This window comes from Chlorocebus sabaeus, chromosome 1, assembly GCF_047675955.1.
Source record: "Chlorocebus sabaeus isolate Y175 chromosome 1, mChlSab1.0.hap1, whole genome shotgun sequence".
Classification (NCBI taxonomy): Eukaryota; Metazoa; Chordata; class Mammalia; order Primates; family Cercopithecidae; genus Chlorocebus; species Chlorocebus sabaeus.
In genome coordinates this window covers 74,383,705-74,397,908 of record NC_132904.1, presented here as the reverse complement: position 1 = coordinate 74,397,908, position 14,204 = coordinate 74,383,705, and the positions used below count along the sequence as shown (strand labels likewise).

Below are 14,204 nucleotides of genomic sequence, written 5' to 3'. Positions count from 1 at the left end.
GGTGTACCTGGCAGTTTTGTAAGCTCTTTACATTAATTAATTAACTCTCTAGGTACTATTGTCTTCATTTTATAAACAAGGCAGCTGAAGTCGAGAGAAATAAGTAACCTGTCCTAGGTCATACAATTAATCAATGACAGATCCGGCAGTCTATTCCTAGGCCGTCTATTTCCACGAGGTCATGAGTGCTAAAGAGGGACTAGGGGGAGAATGACTAACTCTAGGGAGCTGACTTTTCTAGTGTGCTTACCTGTTTTGCATCTCTCAAGGATGTGCCATGAAGCTGTAGCCAGGTGGAATTCTACCACAGCCCCGACATGAACATCTGATGGCATTTGCTGGGTTGGAGCCTAGACAAAAACATGAAGAACCATGGCTGCTGCCTGAGCCCATCATGCTGTAATTATAGAAAGCCTTCTAAGGGAAGAATATGCTGGATATTTTTCAGATAAGTACCCCTTTTATAAAAAAATCCTCCAAGTTAGCCCTCATTTTCCATGTAAGGAAACAGAGGCTTTGAGATAGTGTCTGTCTAAGAGACAAAGCCAGGACTTGATCCTGTCTTGAAAATGTAAAATGTAGTACTTTTTCCATTAAAGGTAGACAAGCACTAAGGGATAGGTTTTGGCTTAGTATCAGAATACATTTTTAAAAGCTGTATAAGAATTGAACGGGCTGCACTAGGGGATATGGAATTCTCCAGGCTAGATGAGTTTGAGCAAAGGTTGAACAAGCTCCTGAAAAATGTGTTGCTAAGGAATTCTAGTATCATATCGGGGTTGGACTCAACTTTTTAAATTGCTTTTACCCTGAATTTTCACTTTCTGGGGAATATGAGAATTTTAGGTTTTCTCTGGTTCTGTACTTTTCCACTGAAGTGAAAAAATAAAAAGACCTTTTTATAAAGGCTTGGAAGGGGGCATAAAGAGCATTCCAGTGTGGCACCTTCATTTGCAAATGAATATGCAGGCCCAGAGAGACTGAGTTAGTGGTGAAGCTAAGGCTAGAACCCAGGCCTCCTGTTTCTTCCCCAGATGACTTGCATCACAGGGGTCTGTTCTTAGTGAGTGGGCTAGCATGAACCCAGCAGTCAGAGCCAGAAACCTGTTTGTCACATTGGATTCCTTCCTCATCCCTCATACAGAAGTAGCCATCAAGTCCTTTAGATTCCTCTTCCTTCGTGTTTCTTAGTCCTCTTCTTATACTGTTTCTATATTGATGGAGCCACCATTAGCCCTCGTAAAGTGATGAGCTCATCTGACCAGATCAGGCCCTTTCAGTGGATCACTACTCATCCCAGGAAAAAGTCAAAACTCCTATCTTGAAGGCTCTTCATGCCTCTGCTTCATCTCCAGCCTCATACTCCCTGTCCCAAACTGTCTCTGTACTACTCCAGCTGAACAGAATTACCTGTAGTGTTCTCTCACCTCTAGGCCTTTGGACCTGCAAAGTGCTCCTCAGACTGTCTCCTATGGCTCCTTTCCTTCCATTCTTCACGACTGGGCCTTGTTCTAGGACATATCTGTATCTCTTATGGGCTTGGAACATTTCCTCTATGTTCCCACGGCCTCCTATATGATATTCTTCACACATAGTATAGTATTTATTAATACTGCATTGCAGGTTCACAAATGCAAACCCCTTAAGAAAGGTAGGCAGGAAAAGTAAAGGAATAAAGTGGCCTAGAATATAACAGCAATTGAAGAATCAGAGAGCACATTCTCTGTTGGAGAAGGCAATCAGAGAAGCACATTCTCTATTCCATTCCACTCAAGTTATTTTCATTTATAAATGTGGGCCTAGTGGTGTCAGTTCTTCCCATTCTTCCAAAACAGCCAGAAATCTTCATTTTCATGAAAGTTAAAAAACCTTGGTAACTACAGTAAATGTTAAAATTACTGAGACAAATAAAACATGTCTCCAGGTAGATTTTTGCCAATTTGCAACTTCTACATCCTCACTGTGTGTTTACATGTTTTATTTCTTCCAACTGATCTGTACCTGGACCGTAAGAATGTCTGTGCTGTATCCCCAGCACAACTCCTGGCACATACCCGGCAAGGAAAGAATGATTCCATGAATCCAGAGCAAAGGTAGCGGTACCATGGCATGCTGCAAAAAAAGATTCAAGTTTCTGAAAGGATTTTATATTTGCTTTGAGATAATTGAACTCAGCATACACAATTATGGAGAAGAAAGGTACACACCTACCCATGGCCAACTTCTTGTCTTGTCTTTTTTTTTTTTTTTTTTTTTTTTTTTTTGAGACGGAGTCTTGCTCTCTTGCCAGGCTGGAGTGCAGTGGTGCGATCTCAGCTCACAGCAGGCTCTGCCTCCCTGGTTCCAGCGATTCTCCTGCCTCAGCCTCCCGAGTAGACTAGCTGGGATTACAGGCACATGCCATCATGCCCAGCTAATTTTTGTATTTTTAGTAGAGATGGGATTTCACCATGTTGGCCAGGCTGGTCTCAAACTGCTGACCTCAGGTGATCTGCCCACCTCGGCCTCCCAAAGTGCTGGGATTACAGGCGTGAGCCACCACACCCAGCCAACTTCTTGTCTTAACCACTCAGGTTAGAAGAAATTACCTGTGGGCAGCTTGAGGGCTGTGCTAACTACAAACTAACTGAGATGCTTTAATGATTAAGACACAGTACTCAGTATAGTTATGTGAAGAAACAGCTTCTCTTCAAGCTCTACATATTTCCATCATTGACCATGTGCACCAGGTTCAAAAGTAGGGGCTATGTATTAGCAAGTTTTCTTAAAAGTTTAATAATGTCACTGACAGATACTTCTGTCTCTAAGAAGTTTGCACTAAGTTCTCTTTAATTGGAGACAACTCAGGAACAATGATTACACCCACACTGAATTCAACACCCATTGGAGCTGTCTCACTTTACATTTGACAAAAAAAAAAAAAGACTGCATCACTAGAGAAAACAGTCTGAATTTTATCAAACATCCCTCTTAGCTATACAGAGGGCTGGCTTTATGAGCTGAGGGAACAGATCTAGAAGGATCTGCCATCTGACAAGTGAAAGGGCTGTGGAAAGGGCACCAAGCAGATCCTTCCAAGACTTCAGTGCTTGGTGTCGGGTCTGTGAAGCACTCACTCCCGTTTGCTTCTAGGGAGCAAGGAGGTGTATGCCATAAAATGATCAAGACACAGTGCTGGGTTCTAATCCTATGTCTGCCACTTACTTGGTGAACTTGGAAAAAAATAAATCCCTTCACTTTCCATACTGTTTCAGCTTTTCTTGCCAAGCCACATCTTAAGTTGCTGTCCAGTCTATGGATTGGTCCCTGTAGGTAAGAAGCCTAACTATATAGTCAGGTGGCAGGATCATGTGAAGCAGAAATCATCTTTCCACTGCTGCTGCTCCAATGATGGCTGGGGTGAAGCGATTTTATTTAGTTATGGCTGTGATAAATACCAAAGCTAGTAAATGTCTAGTTAATAGAGCTGCCAAGTAAATGTTTTTTCAGTGAATTAATGAACCTTCCATTTTTTAAGACTCAGCTAAAATGTCATCTCCTTAGTGATGTCTTCCCTAATTTTCCTTCCATCCTAGTAGGATAAATTAGTGTTTTCTTTGTGCCACCACTGGACGTAGTAACTATTATAATATTAGCATTGTATCATTATTGTTTACTTGTCTTTCTCTCATACAACATAATTCCTAAGAGCAGGAATTGTAACATTCATCCTTATTCCCCCAGGGCCCAACAATAACTGGTTATAAGAAAATTAGTAATAGGCTGTCTGCAAATGGATATGAAAGAAGATTACTGAATAAATGAGTGAGATAGTTCCTTTGGGCTCCAACATTCTATGACTCTTTGAAATAATAAGCTGCTATATTAAGACATAAAATGAAACTAGTTGGCTTTACACAGTATCCCCATTAGTAGAACGAAAAGGACAACAGTTGTTTAATGTATTGAGTCCTTACTAAATGCCACGCAGTGAGTTAATACTTTCTATGAATTGCCTCATTTAATACCTACAGTGACTCCAGGTACTGATAATGTTATCCTGATCTTACATATGAGAACAGTGAAACTAAGCAATTAGACAAATGCCCAATCAGTGAGTGGCAGCAGTTGCAGTTCAAAGTCAAGGCTATTTGACACCAAAGCCCATAGTTCTTTAAAAAGAAAGAAAAATTAAAAATAAGGTGATGCTGATAACTTGTAATTCTCTCAGTCTATTCTAAGGCTTCACAAAGGCCATCTGGGTATTTAGTAGAACAAAGACTATCTGAGCCAGTAGGAACCTTTAAAGGGCATCTAGTCCAGCACAAACATTTTACAGTTGAATTTTTTTTTTTTAAACAGTCTCTCACTGTCACCCAGGCTGGAGTGCAGTCGTGCCATCTTGGCTCACCGCAACCTATTCCTCCCAGGTTCAAGTGATCCTCCTGCTGCCTTAGCCTCCCAAGTAGCTGGGACTACAGGCTCGTGACACCACGCCCAGCTAATTTTTGTAGTTTTTTTTTTTGAGACGGAGTCTCGCTCCGTCGCCCAGGCTGGAGTGCAGTGGCGTGATCTCGGCTCACTGCAAGCTCCACCCCCCAGGTTCACGCCATTCTCCTGCCTCAGCCTCCCGTGTAGCTGGGACTACAGGCGCCTGCCACCACGCCCGGCTAATTTTTTGTATTTTTAGTAGAGACGGGGTTTCACCGTGTTAGCCAGGATGGTCTCAATCTCCTGACCTCGTGATCCGCCCGTCTCGGCCTCCCAAAGTGCTGGGGCTACAGGCCTGAGCCACTGCGCCCGGCTAATTTTTGTAGTTTTAATAGAGATGTGTTTCACCACGTTGGCTAGGCTGGGGTTGAACTCCTGACCTCAAGTGATCCGCCCACCTCAGTCTCCCAAAGTTTTTGGATTCCAGGTGCGAGCCATGGCACCTGGCCTATAGTTGAAATTCGAAGTCCAGAGAGAACGATCTGGCTCCAGTCTCAGGGTTGGTTAGTAGAACAGCCTGTCTAGAACCCAACTCCCAGGACATACTCTTACTGTTCCTGTTACTCAAATGTTCCCTCAGTTCATTCACTACATTATTAAATTTCTGTCTCCTCTTTTTTTTCTTTTAACACCCTCAAGGACAGGGACCTTGTCTTGGTCATCCCTGCATCCCAAGAGCCTAGCACAGCCTGGCATGAGCAGGTGTCCAAAAATGCTTAAGGAAGGCTGGTTTAGAGAATGGTGAGTGACAGTCACAGGCAGAGGTACTTAGTGATTTATTCTCCGAGTCTCAAGGCTCCATCAGCAGGTGGAATGGAAGACACCTCCCACCCTGACCCCTTGGGCAACCAAGGCATTATACTCCTTCACTGCCTGCTCTGTCTGGAGGACCCGCACATCAATGCCATGTTTCTTGAGGTACTCCACAGTTGATGAAGGCACCTGGGAAGGTGGAAAAGAGATGAGTAAGTAGGGGGAAAGGCCCCCCAGGGTTTCCTTTACTGCCATGAGGCAGGTGTACTCTACAGAATTAGACGTTGACAATCGCCACTTCACGATCACTCAGTGTATCACCAGTTCAAAATTGGGCAGGGAGCCCCATTGAGTCAAAAAGCCCTCTTTGACAGAGGTATCATAATACCCAAGCATAAAGCTCAAGTGAAATGGAAATGAAAGAACATGGAATTTGCAGTTAGCCTTGGATTTACATCTTTACTAGCACTGTAACCTTGGGTAAGTAAATTAAGTTATCTGAGTCTTTGTTTTCATGTCTGTAAATTAGGGATATTAACACCTAGCTCCCAGGGTTGGTATGACAACTAGCTGAGCTAAGGGTATGTGAAACATCTACCTTGGTGTGCAAGCTCCATAAATGTTAAATGTTTGAGGTAGTCTAAACTGAGTCTAAATGTCTTCTTTGCCGCATACTAAGAAATGTTAGGCTAGCTCTTTAAAGTCTCCCAGCCCCAATTTCTTCACTTGTAAAATAGGTATAATAGTGCTTACATCACAGGGTTGGTGTGAGGATGAAATTGACTCATGTATGTACACTGCAGCTCAAAAGTCTTCTCAGAAAGGCCTTTCTTGCTCACCCCATAGTAGCCCCGCATAAGTCACCATTTTCTTCGCTGTTTATTATTATCTGAAGTTGTCTAGTTTTTTATTATCCATGAGGGGCATGAACCTTGTTTGTCTTGTTTATCACACCATCCCCAGTGCCTAGAATAGTGCTTTACCCATAGAAAATGCTTAATAAATATTTGTAAATGAATTTATATAAAAGATATTATTAATAGTGACACCTATTATTAGATGATATTTTCTCAACTCTCCTTGTCCTGAATATTTTTTAAAAATAGATTTTAATTAGACTCTGCCTCAGAAAGAACTCAAGTGAAATATTTTTTAATATGCCCTATATTTTCTATATATTTCAGATTTATAAAAGTAGCCTATCAGATAGGAATTATTGTATTGGCGAAAAAAAAAAAAAAAACTAGTTTAAATTTTTAAAATATAAATAGGCTGGGCATGGTGGCTCAAGCCTTTACTTCCAGCACTTCAGGAGGCCGAGGTAGGAGGATTGCTTAAGCCCTACTGATGAAAGTGCCCTATATACATAAAGCCCTAGATATAAGGGGCACCTTCATCAGTAGGGAACAGGACTGTAGGACATCTATAAAGGAAAGAATAAGGTAGGCCTCTATATGGAAGACTATACAAAATATAGTAATATAAGTGGGGGAAAAAGTTACAGAATACATATTTATGTAAAATGGTCATAAGTATATAAACGTATATCTATATATGTAAGTGTGTATATATTTGCAGATGCATTCAGAGAAGACTGGAGAAATATACACCAAATGTGAAGACGGGGAAGGGAATATCTCACCTTTTTACTTCTACATTTCTGCATTGAATTTTTAAATATTTTGCAATGAGCATGTATTATTTCTGTAAGAAAATTAAAAAATAAGCCAGGTGTGGTGGCTCACACCTGTAATCCCAGCACTTTGGGAGGCTGAGACAGGTGGATCACAAGGTCAGGAGATCAAGGCCATCCTGGCTAACACAGTGAAACCCCATCTCTACTAAAACTAAAAAAAATTAACCGGGCGTGGTGGCAGGGGCCTGTAGTCCCAGCTACTCGGGAGGCTGAGGCAGGAGAATGGGGTAAACCTGGGAGGCAGAGCTTACAGTGAGCCAAGATGGCACCACTGCACTCAGCCTGGGTGACAGAGCAAGACTCCATCTCAAAAAAAAAAAAAGAAAATTTAAAAATAGGCCAGGCGTGGTAGCTCACATTTGTAATCCTAGCACTTTGGGAGGCCAAGGCGGGAGATCATTTGAGTTCAGGAGCTCAAGACCAGCCTGGGCAACAATAGTGAGACCCCATCTATATTTTTTAAAAAGGAAAAATAAAATTACATTTTTTTCTGAAGAGGGGAAAAACATAAATGTGTCCAAGAAAAGAAAAATTAGAAGTACTATAAAATATACTATGAGGATAGAAAGTATTATTAAAATGTAAAGAACCAAATAGTGATCCTTGTAGAACTTGAGAGATTCTGAGAAATAGTTGAAATGACACTGTCTCAGGGTTAGGTAGACTGGAGAGCCCAACGCTGATGAGGCAGAGGAATGTATGCAGCCATTGCTATCCTGGGTCAGCAAAACGAGGGTACATGATATATAAAGATGACCTCCCAAGAAGGACAAATCTGTAAGACAAAGGTCCAAGAGATCCCCACCTGTCCTCAGAAATGCTGTGCATACCAGCACCTACCTTCAAGGCCTCACTCATCCCTCGACCAATCACAAGAGTCTGTACACCCTTCTCAACAACTTCCTTCACATCTGCAGGCTGCACACCAGGAGAATGCTGGATGTGGAAAGAGAAAGTAGACAGTTACCTGCTCTCAATCTTTCATTGCAATAGGCATTCTTGTGGGATTCATTCATTCAAGAAATGTCTACTGAGGTTCACTTTGTGCCAAGCATCACTCATAGGCTCTTTAAGGCACTTAGGGAGGCTGACGAGGCAGGATCCCTTGAATCTAGGAGTTCAAGACCAGCCTGGGCAATATAGGGAGACCCTGTCTCTACAAAAAATAAAAAATTAGCTGGGTATGGTGACTTAGGCCTGTAGTCCCAGCTACTCAGGAGAGCTGAGTTGGGAGGATTGCTTGAACCTGGGAGGTCAAGGCTGCAGTGAGCCATGACTGCACCACTGCACTCCATCCTGGGCAACAGAGTGAGACCCTGTCTCAAAAAAAAAAAAGAAAAGAAAAGAAAAAAGAGATAAATCAAGGAAATCAGGGAAAGAAGGCATTCCAAGTACAGGAAAAAGCATTTAAAAAGGCTCAGGACCTTTTGGCTGGAACAACCATCTTCCAGTAATTTGCCAAAATGAAAAATACAAAGGGAAAGAGGAGATGCCCCCAATATATGTCCTCTAGGCCTTTTAGAAAATATGGAGTTGTTCCTTTGGCCACATGGTACATGTGAATCTATAAGACAGGTGATATTGTAGACATCAAGGGAATGGGTATACTGTTCAAAAAGGAATGTCCCACAAATGTTACCATGGCAAAACTGGAAGAATCTACACTATTACCCAACATGCTGTTGGCATTGTTGTAAACAAGTAAGTTACGGGCCATTTTCTTGCCACGAGAATTAATGTGCCTATTGAGCACATTAAGCACTCTAAGAGCCAATATAGCTTCCTGAAATGCATGAAGGAAAATGTTCAGTAAAAGGAGGAAGCCAGAGAGAAAGGTACCTGGGTTCAAATGAAACACCAGCCTGCCCTGCCCAGAGAAGCACACTGTGTAAGAACCAATGGGAAGAAGCCTGAGTTGCTGGAGCCTATTCCCTGTGAATTCATGCTATAATTTGTGTAAAAAAAAAAAAAAAAACAACCTCTGGACTGTACATTTAAAAAAAAAAAAAAAAAAAAAAGTGGCCAGGTATGGTGGCTCATGCCTGTAATCCTAACACTTTGGGAGGCTGAGGTGGACAGACCACCTGAGGTCTGTAGTTTGAGACCAGCCTGGTCAATATGGCGAAACCCCGTCTCAACTAAAAATACAAAAATTAGCTGGGCGTGGTGGCATGTGCCTGCAGTCCCAGCTACTTGGGAGGCTGAGGCAGGAGAATCACTTGAACCTGGGAGGCAGAGGTTGCAGTGAGCTGAGATCACACCATTGCACTCCAGCCTAGGCAACAAGACTGATACTTCATCTCCAAAAAAAAAAGCAGCTAGGCACGGTGGCTCATGCCTGTAATCCCAGCACTTTGGGAGGCCGAGGTGGGCGGATCACAAGGTCAGGAGATCGAGACCATCCTGGCGAACATGGTGAAACCCTGTCTCTACTAAAAATACAAAAAATTAGCCGGGCGTGGTAGCGGGCACCTGTAGTCCCAGCTACTTGGGAGGCTGAGACAGGAAAATGGTGTGAATCCTGGAGACGGAGCTTGCAGTGAGCTGAGATCTTGCCACTGCACCCCAGCCTGGGCAACAGAGTGAGACTCTGTCTCAAAAAAAACAAAAAAAAAGGCTCAGAGGAAAGAAAAAGACTAGAAGAACAGTTAATTCAGTACAACTTGTATGTAGAGTGACAGCTGAGGTGGGAAAAGAAGGCACTTGCGTAGCATGCTAAAATTTTGACTTTAGAAAAATTTCCTAAGAATCTCTATATTGTTACTTTTTTCTGAACTTCCTAACCTTCCCAGCTAACTCCAGGAAACTTCTTTTTATGCTTTAAAATCTACCTATCACCCTGAAAAGTCTTCCCAGTCTTCCAGGCACATTTAAGGTGAAGTGTTTAATAAAGATGAATTGAGCATTAAAGGATGGTGGCTTCTTGAACTACCTCTATGTCAGCAGAGGGGATATGGGAGTTAGAGTTTGGGAACTACCAGCCCAACCTACCGGTCTCTGCCTGGTAGGCATCTGCACAAGGACAATGCTTTTAGCACTGAAGCTCTCAGAGACAAAGCATTCCTTTCCTGACCCATATACCTCTATCCTTTCATTCATTCATCTAGCATTTACTGAGAACTTAACTCTGTGCTGTGTCTCAGTATTTCTAAGCAATAGAAATACTGAGATGAACTAAATGTTCCATGGAGTTTCATTCAGGTAAGGTTAGTGAAAATGTGCAAATATTTATAGTAGGATGAGAAGAAATGGAGTTGAGGATCTCAGAAGACAGAGTGAATAAACCCAAATGGGAAACTGTCATTGAAGACATGCTGTTTCAACTGGGTCTCGAAGTATGAACATGAATAGGCCTTGAAGCAGTGGTTGTAGAAGGGGTACATTCTAATGGTAGTGATGGTATAGGAAAAGAGCTGTTGAAATTCTCAAAGAGATAACAAATGGGCCAAAGAAGGGTTTTCCAGTTCAGGAAGATGAGGCGTCATGGAGATAGGACTAAAATTTATATATTTATGAAAGGTATGGGGACCAGGCACAGTGGCTCACGCCTGTAATCCCAGCACTTTGGGAGGCCAAGGAGGGCGGATTACCTGAGGTCAGGAGTTCAAGACCAGCCTGGCTAACATGGTGAAACCCTGTCTCTACTAAAAATACAAAAATTAGCCAGATGTGGTGGTGTGTGCCTGTAATTCCAGCTACTCAGGAGGCTGAGGCAGGAGAATTGCTTGAACCCGGAAGGTGGAGGTTGCAGTGAGCTGAGATCGTGCCACTGCATTCCAGCTGGGCGACAAGAGCGAAACTCTGTCTCAAAAAAAAAAAAAAAAAAGAAACGTATGGGGAGGATGAATGAGTTTTCATTAAATCCTGTAATAATAATGTCTTACATATTTACATGTGCAGTTTTATTTATTTAATTTTTTTTTTTTAGATGGAGTCTCGCTCTCTCACCCAGAGCTCACATTCTAGTAAAATGAAACAAGGCCACTGACTGCTGGAAATCCAAGTGTAAGGTCATAGGAGACTGCAGACCCATAATCCTCTGGAGATTAGACTAGAGACAGCCACAGCCCATTGGAGTGGCTGGATCAATGGAACTCAAGTGATGAATTGGGCTGCTGCTGCTTTACTGAAGGCTCACAGTGTCATGTACAAAGCAATGAAAGATAACTGCAAAGGCCTGTGGATCCAAGCATTGGCAGTGATTACTCACAATTTTGTGCAGAGGCCTGGGATTGGAGCATGAGACTGTTATTGAGGCATCCTCAACCTGCCACTAGCAATTCCTGTGCTGTTTCCAATCCCTCAGGGCAAATGACTAGGCTCTTGTTCCTATTGAGTGTCTGATTCTGTTCCTCTACTTTAAGAGGCTTTCTGTCACACGACCTAAAGTGGTAAAAGCTTACTGTTTTTTCTGTGGGAGAAGCTATTAATTATGGAAAAATGTCCAGCTAATATCCATTATGCTGGCTAAGCAACAAGATGGCATCCTATCTGTCTTGAACGTTTCTCCCTATTTCATGTTAACTTTAAAAAGAAAACATTCCTAAACTACACTTCCAAAGAAGTATTTCCTTCTGCCAAAATTAAGTGAGCACAAATGGGTAGTAGCAATGCTATCATCTTGCTGTATTGCTGATAAAAGCAGATTCTGTGAGTGAAGGTTAAAGGATCTCTGGAATCTATCCCCTGTGGACGCTGCCTGAGTCACACTGTCATTATTGCTTGTCTGAATTAACAGGCTCTTAAATAATCTTGCTGCCTCTGCCAGGGCAGAGGCCTGTTTTTGTGCTACAGGCCCCTCTGGCAATCTATTGAGGCCGATGGTCCCCTTCTCAGAATAATGTTTTAGAATATACAAAAGAAGATATGTAAGATTATAGAGGAAACATTTCTTACAAGTGGAATTATCAAAATATTAACAAACTTTTGGTCTAGTATTATATGTTTCTTTATTAGTTTAGGACAATGGAAATCTTTTCCAAAAGTCTGCTAGCCAACTTACCCTCCCATCTCATAATGGCAGATGACTAGTTTTTCTTTCAAAATCTATTCTGCCTATTTTCTGGGGCACATAGCTGATAAGCTAGACACTCCGTTTTCTGTCCTTCTTGCAGTTAAGTGTGGTCATGTGACTGTGCTGTCCCTAATATAAAATTCAATGGAATGTGAGCAGAAGAAACGATTTCATATCTAGGTTTGGCATGAGCTTTTCTTCTCTTTCCTCTTCCTTGCAAGTTAGAGCCCTGCCATGCCCAGAACTGGTTCCTACAATTCAAATGTTCTAGGAGATGGTAGAGCAATAAAAAGGAAAAAACCAAGGTCCCTAAATGAGCCTGTGCTATTCACATCTCTCTCAACCCACCAAAAGTTTGGACTGGCCACAATAATTTATCAGAGAAAGACACTTCTATCTTCTTTATGCTACTGAATTTTGAGACTTCTATTACAACACCTTGGCCTTCACACTAAGTAATCACGCTAAGTAATCCATTACTAAACTAAACCATGACTAGTTAGGCAAATCATGAGCTGTAGAATAAATATTGGGGACTCAACCACATTAGACACTATGTCTAATTTGCAAAATATATATAAGAGAGCCATATTATAGGGGCCTTTACCTTTTGGGGATTCAGCTATATGGTCCAGAGAAGGAGAGAGTAAGAACTATGGAAATAGAGTAATTCAGTCATTCTTTTTTGTTTTTGAGACAGGGTCTCACTCTCTGTCACTGAGGCTGGAGGGCAGTGGTGCCGTCAGGGCTCACTGCAGCCTCAACCTCCCAGGCTCAAGTGATCCTCCCACCTCAGCCTCCCAAGTAGCTGGGAATACAGATGCATGCCCCCGTGCCTGGCTAATTGTTTAACTTTCTGTAGCGACGCGGTCTTTCTCTATTGCCCAGGTTTGTCTTGAACTCCTAGGCTCAAGCAATCCTCCTATCTTGGCCTCCCAACATGTTGAGATTACAGGTGTGAGCCACTGTGCCTGGCAATTCAGTCATTCCATTCAAGGAACATATGCCCTGGATTGTACATGAGATAGCAGACAAGTATCTACTATTCCTTCTATGTCAATTTCATAGTTGCTGCTTCCAATATGAACCTTTGACTCACTGAGTGTATTTCTAGTGTTTAGAACTACAGTATGCATTTTTTCATATAATATACACCCTAAATGCAAGGCAACTAATTAATCTGGTGGTTCTCAATCAAGAATAACCACTATGTTCTTTTTTTTATTTTTTATTTGTTTAGATGGAGTCTCGCTCTGTTGCCCAGGCTGGAGTGCAGTGGCTTGATCTCGGCTCACTGCAACCTCCGCCTCCCAGGTTCAAGCGATTCTCCCTGCCTCAGCCTCCAAGTAGCTGGGATTACAGGCGTGGGCCACCACGCCTAACTAATTTTTGTATTTTCAATAGAGATGGGCCCAAGAATAATCATTATGTTCTAACATTAAAGGGATCATCTTGGCCAGGAGCGGTGGCTCATGCCTGTAATCCCAACATTTTGGGAGGCCAAGGCGGGTGTATCACCTGAAGTCAGGAGTTCGAGACCAGCCTGGCAAACATGGTGAAACTCCACATCTACTAAAAATATCAAAATTAGCTGGGCGTGGTAGCAGGCACCTGTAATCCCAGCTACTCGGGAGGCTGAGGCAGGAGAATCGCTTGAACGTGGGAGGCAGAGGTTGCAGTGAGCCAAGATTGTGCCACTGACCTCCAGCCTGGGCGGCAAGAGTGAAACTGTTGCATAAAAAAAAAAAAAAAAAAAAAAGGATCATCTTAAAGGATTTGAACTATTTGCAAATTTTACCATAATTGCCAACTTTAAAATATAATCCCTTAGTAAGATTCAAGTCCACCATATTAGCTGCAATAATAAGAGTTATAGGGGTAGGCAGAGGGGCTCACACCTGTAATCTCAGTGCTTTGAGGGGCTGAGGCAGGAGGGTCACTTGAGGCCAGGAGTTTGAGACCAGCCTGAGCAACATAGTGAGAGTTTGTCTCTATAAAAAAATCAGTCAGGTGTGGTGGCTCATGCCTACAATCCCAGCACTTTGGGAGGCCAAGAGTGGGTGGATCTCTTGAGGCCAGGAGTTCAAGACCATCCTGGCCAACATAGCGAAACCCTGTCTCTACTAAAATTATAAAAATTAGCCAGGCGTAGTGGCACATGCCTGTAATCCCAGCTACTCAGGAGGCTGAGGCACAAGAATTGGTTAAACACGGACTACCCTCTTTGGGTCCCCTCCCTTTGTATGGGAGCTCTGTTTTCACTCTATTAAA

General features: G+C 42.5%; 1 protein-coding gene across 4 annotated transcripts in view; it reads right to left on the bottom strand.

The window, feature by feature from the left end:
- Positions 1–14,204, bottom strand: part of AAMDC (adipogenesis associated Mth938 domain containing) — a 68,451-nt gene that overhangs the window by 11,077 nt on the left and 43,170 nt on the right. For 3 of the 4 annotated variants that reach the window (XM_073019633.1, XM_008020256.3, XM_008020257.3), the window contains 2 exons: positions 7,760–7,855; positions 5,230–5,412 (listed from right to left, as the gene is read on the bottom strand). In XM_073019633.1, coding sequence (XP_072875734.1) covers positions 5,272–5,412; positions 7,760–7,855 — 237 coding nt within the window. In that variant the 3' untranslated portion in view covers positions 5,230–5,271. Of the gene's footprint in view, positions 1–250; positions 351–5,229; positions 5,413–7,759; positions 7,856–14,204 lie in introns of those variants that run through there. The other variant, XM_073019643.1, reaches the window with a different exon arrangement.